Here is a 1730-nt window from a genome sequence, read left to right as displayed (position 1 = left end):
TACTGGATATAATCACCATCACATTCACGACTAATCGAGAAGAGACTCTTGATTCCTGTGTAATACACATCCACACAATAGTGAACTACTGTTCAGAGAATACCAGTTGTGAACGAGAGAGGGAAGCTTTCATTACTCACTGCATTCTCTGTTTTCATCACCACATTCTGATCTCTCATTCATTGAGAACGAGATCCAGAAATCATTCCATTCACTCAATCCAAACTCAAACCAGCAGGCAATTCACCTGATTCAATCGAATAGACACGAACATCTCCACTCATCAAAGGAGTATCTGAGAATGACTGGGATCGACGCAGAATGTAGCTTCATTGAGGATAGGAGAAGGCACAGAGACGAAGGAGTACAATGAATGTGAGAACAACCTTCTGACTGGCTCCATCACTCTGACCATTCATAGTCACACACTGCGAACAAACCCTTTCTGTTGGAGTTCCACAAATGACTCCAGTTCAACCATCAACAGTGACACCAGCAGGCAGAGATCCTGAGAACACAGACACAACAGCTCTTCTCTGAAGTGTGGGAGTTAGCATGAAGGGTTGTTCCACACTAATGATCAAACTAGTTTGAGGGAAGAAGATATACTCTGGAATCACTTCGAGTGATACTTCACCTGAGGCAGATCCAACATCATTTCTAGCAGTTATACAGTAAGTGACAGACAAAGAAGCCCTTGTGGGAATTCCACAAATCTCTCCTGTACTACAGTTCAAAGACAATCCAGCTCGAACAGACTCCGAACTCATCTCCCACTTCCTACCAATGTTTCTGACTAATGGAATACCACTACATACAGTCTGACCAATCACAAATACCAATCCTGTTCACCAATAACCAACATTCTCAGGTCGCAATACTACACAATCAGTAGTCACTTCAGGACCCAAAGATCCATTTGTACACTCACGATATCAATAACCACGATATCCATATCCACAATTCTTCACACACATCTCACCTTCATTCACAGGAGGATATGCTCCTTCTCCAACACATATTGCTCCCACAGGCTTACAATAAGCCATATGAATCGAAGCCAGCGACATGGAATCACTTCCAACTTTGGTAATCTCCCATCGATACTTTCTGAATCTTGACATTGAGATAGATACAGGGATTTGAGGTTTTCTTCGAGAACTCATTCTCTGATCCTCAACATCCAGAATGGTGACTGGTTCCTCAGCAGTATTGTTAGGATCATAATATCCATCGATAGTGAAACTCAAAGAGATAGTAGTAAAACCAACCATGTTGAATGAGTTCCATTTGCTTCCAACCAGATTCTCAACAGTTCCATTTGCTTCCAATTAGATTCTCAACAGTTCCATTTGCTTCCAATTAGATTCTCAACAGTCCATTCAATATACGTTCCAATCGTATTAGGAACACTACTAGTAGTGTAAGGATTCAGATCCATGAATTTGACAACGGCGGTGTGAGACAACCTATTTGACGATAGTGAAGAATAAGAATCAACAACAGTACAACAATCTTCAACTCCAAATACTCCAGTACCATCAAACACAGCAGCATCAGAAGAAGAACCACTCAAACCACGATGAATCTCGAAACTGAATACATTACTGCCTTCATCAATTCCAGATGTCGACAGAATCACATGGAACTTCGAGAACACATTAGAATCATCATCACTCATTCATACACTCAAAGAATCGAATTCATCTTCAAGATTGAATCGAGCAACC

General features: G+C 41.2%; 1 protein-coding gene across 1 annotated transcript; it reads right to left on the bottom strand.

Moving 5' to 3' along the window:
* Positions 1 to 935: 935 nt before the first annotated feature.
* JH06_5809 (hypothetical protein) lies at positions 936 to 1441 on the bottom strand (the record flags this gene model as incomplete). Its single annotated transcript, XM_014669194.1, has 3 exons — positions 936 to 1106; positions 1137 to 1324; positions 1417 to 1441. 3 exons carry the CDS (start codon positions 1439 to 1441, stop codon positions 936 to 938), a joined length of 384 nt encoding a protein of 127 aa, XP_014524680.1.
* Positions 1442 to 1730: the final 289 nt, after the last annotated feature.

This window comes from Blastocystis sp. subtype 4 (assembly GCF_000743755.1).
Source record: "Blastocystis sp. subtype 4 strain WR1 chromosome Unknown seqid_0927, whole genome shotgun sequence".
Taxonomy (NCBI): Eukaryota; class Bigyra; order Opalinata; family Blastocystidae; genus Blastocystis; species Blastocystis sp. subtype 4.
This window is presented reverse-complemented; position numbering and strand designations above follow the sequence as displayed.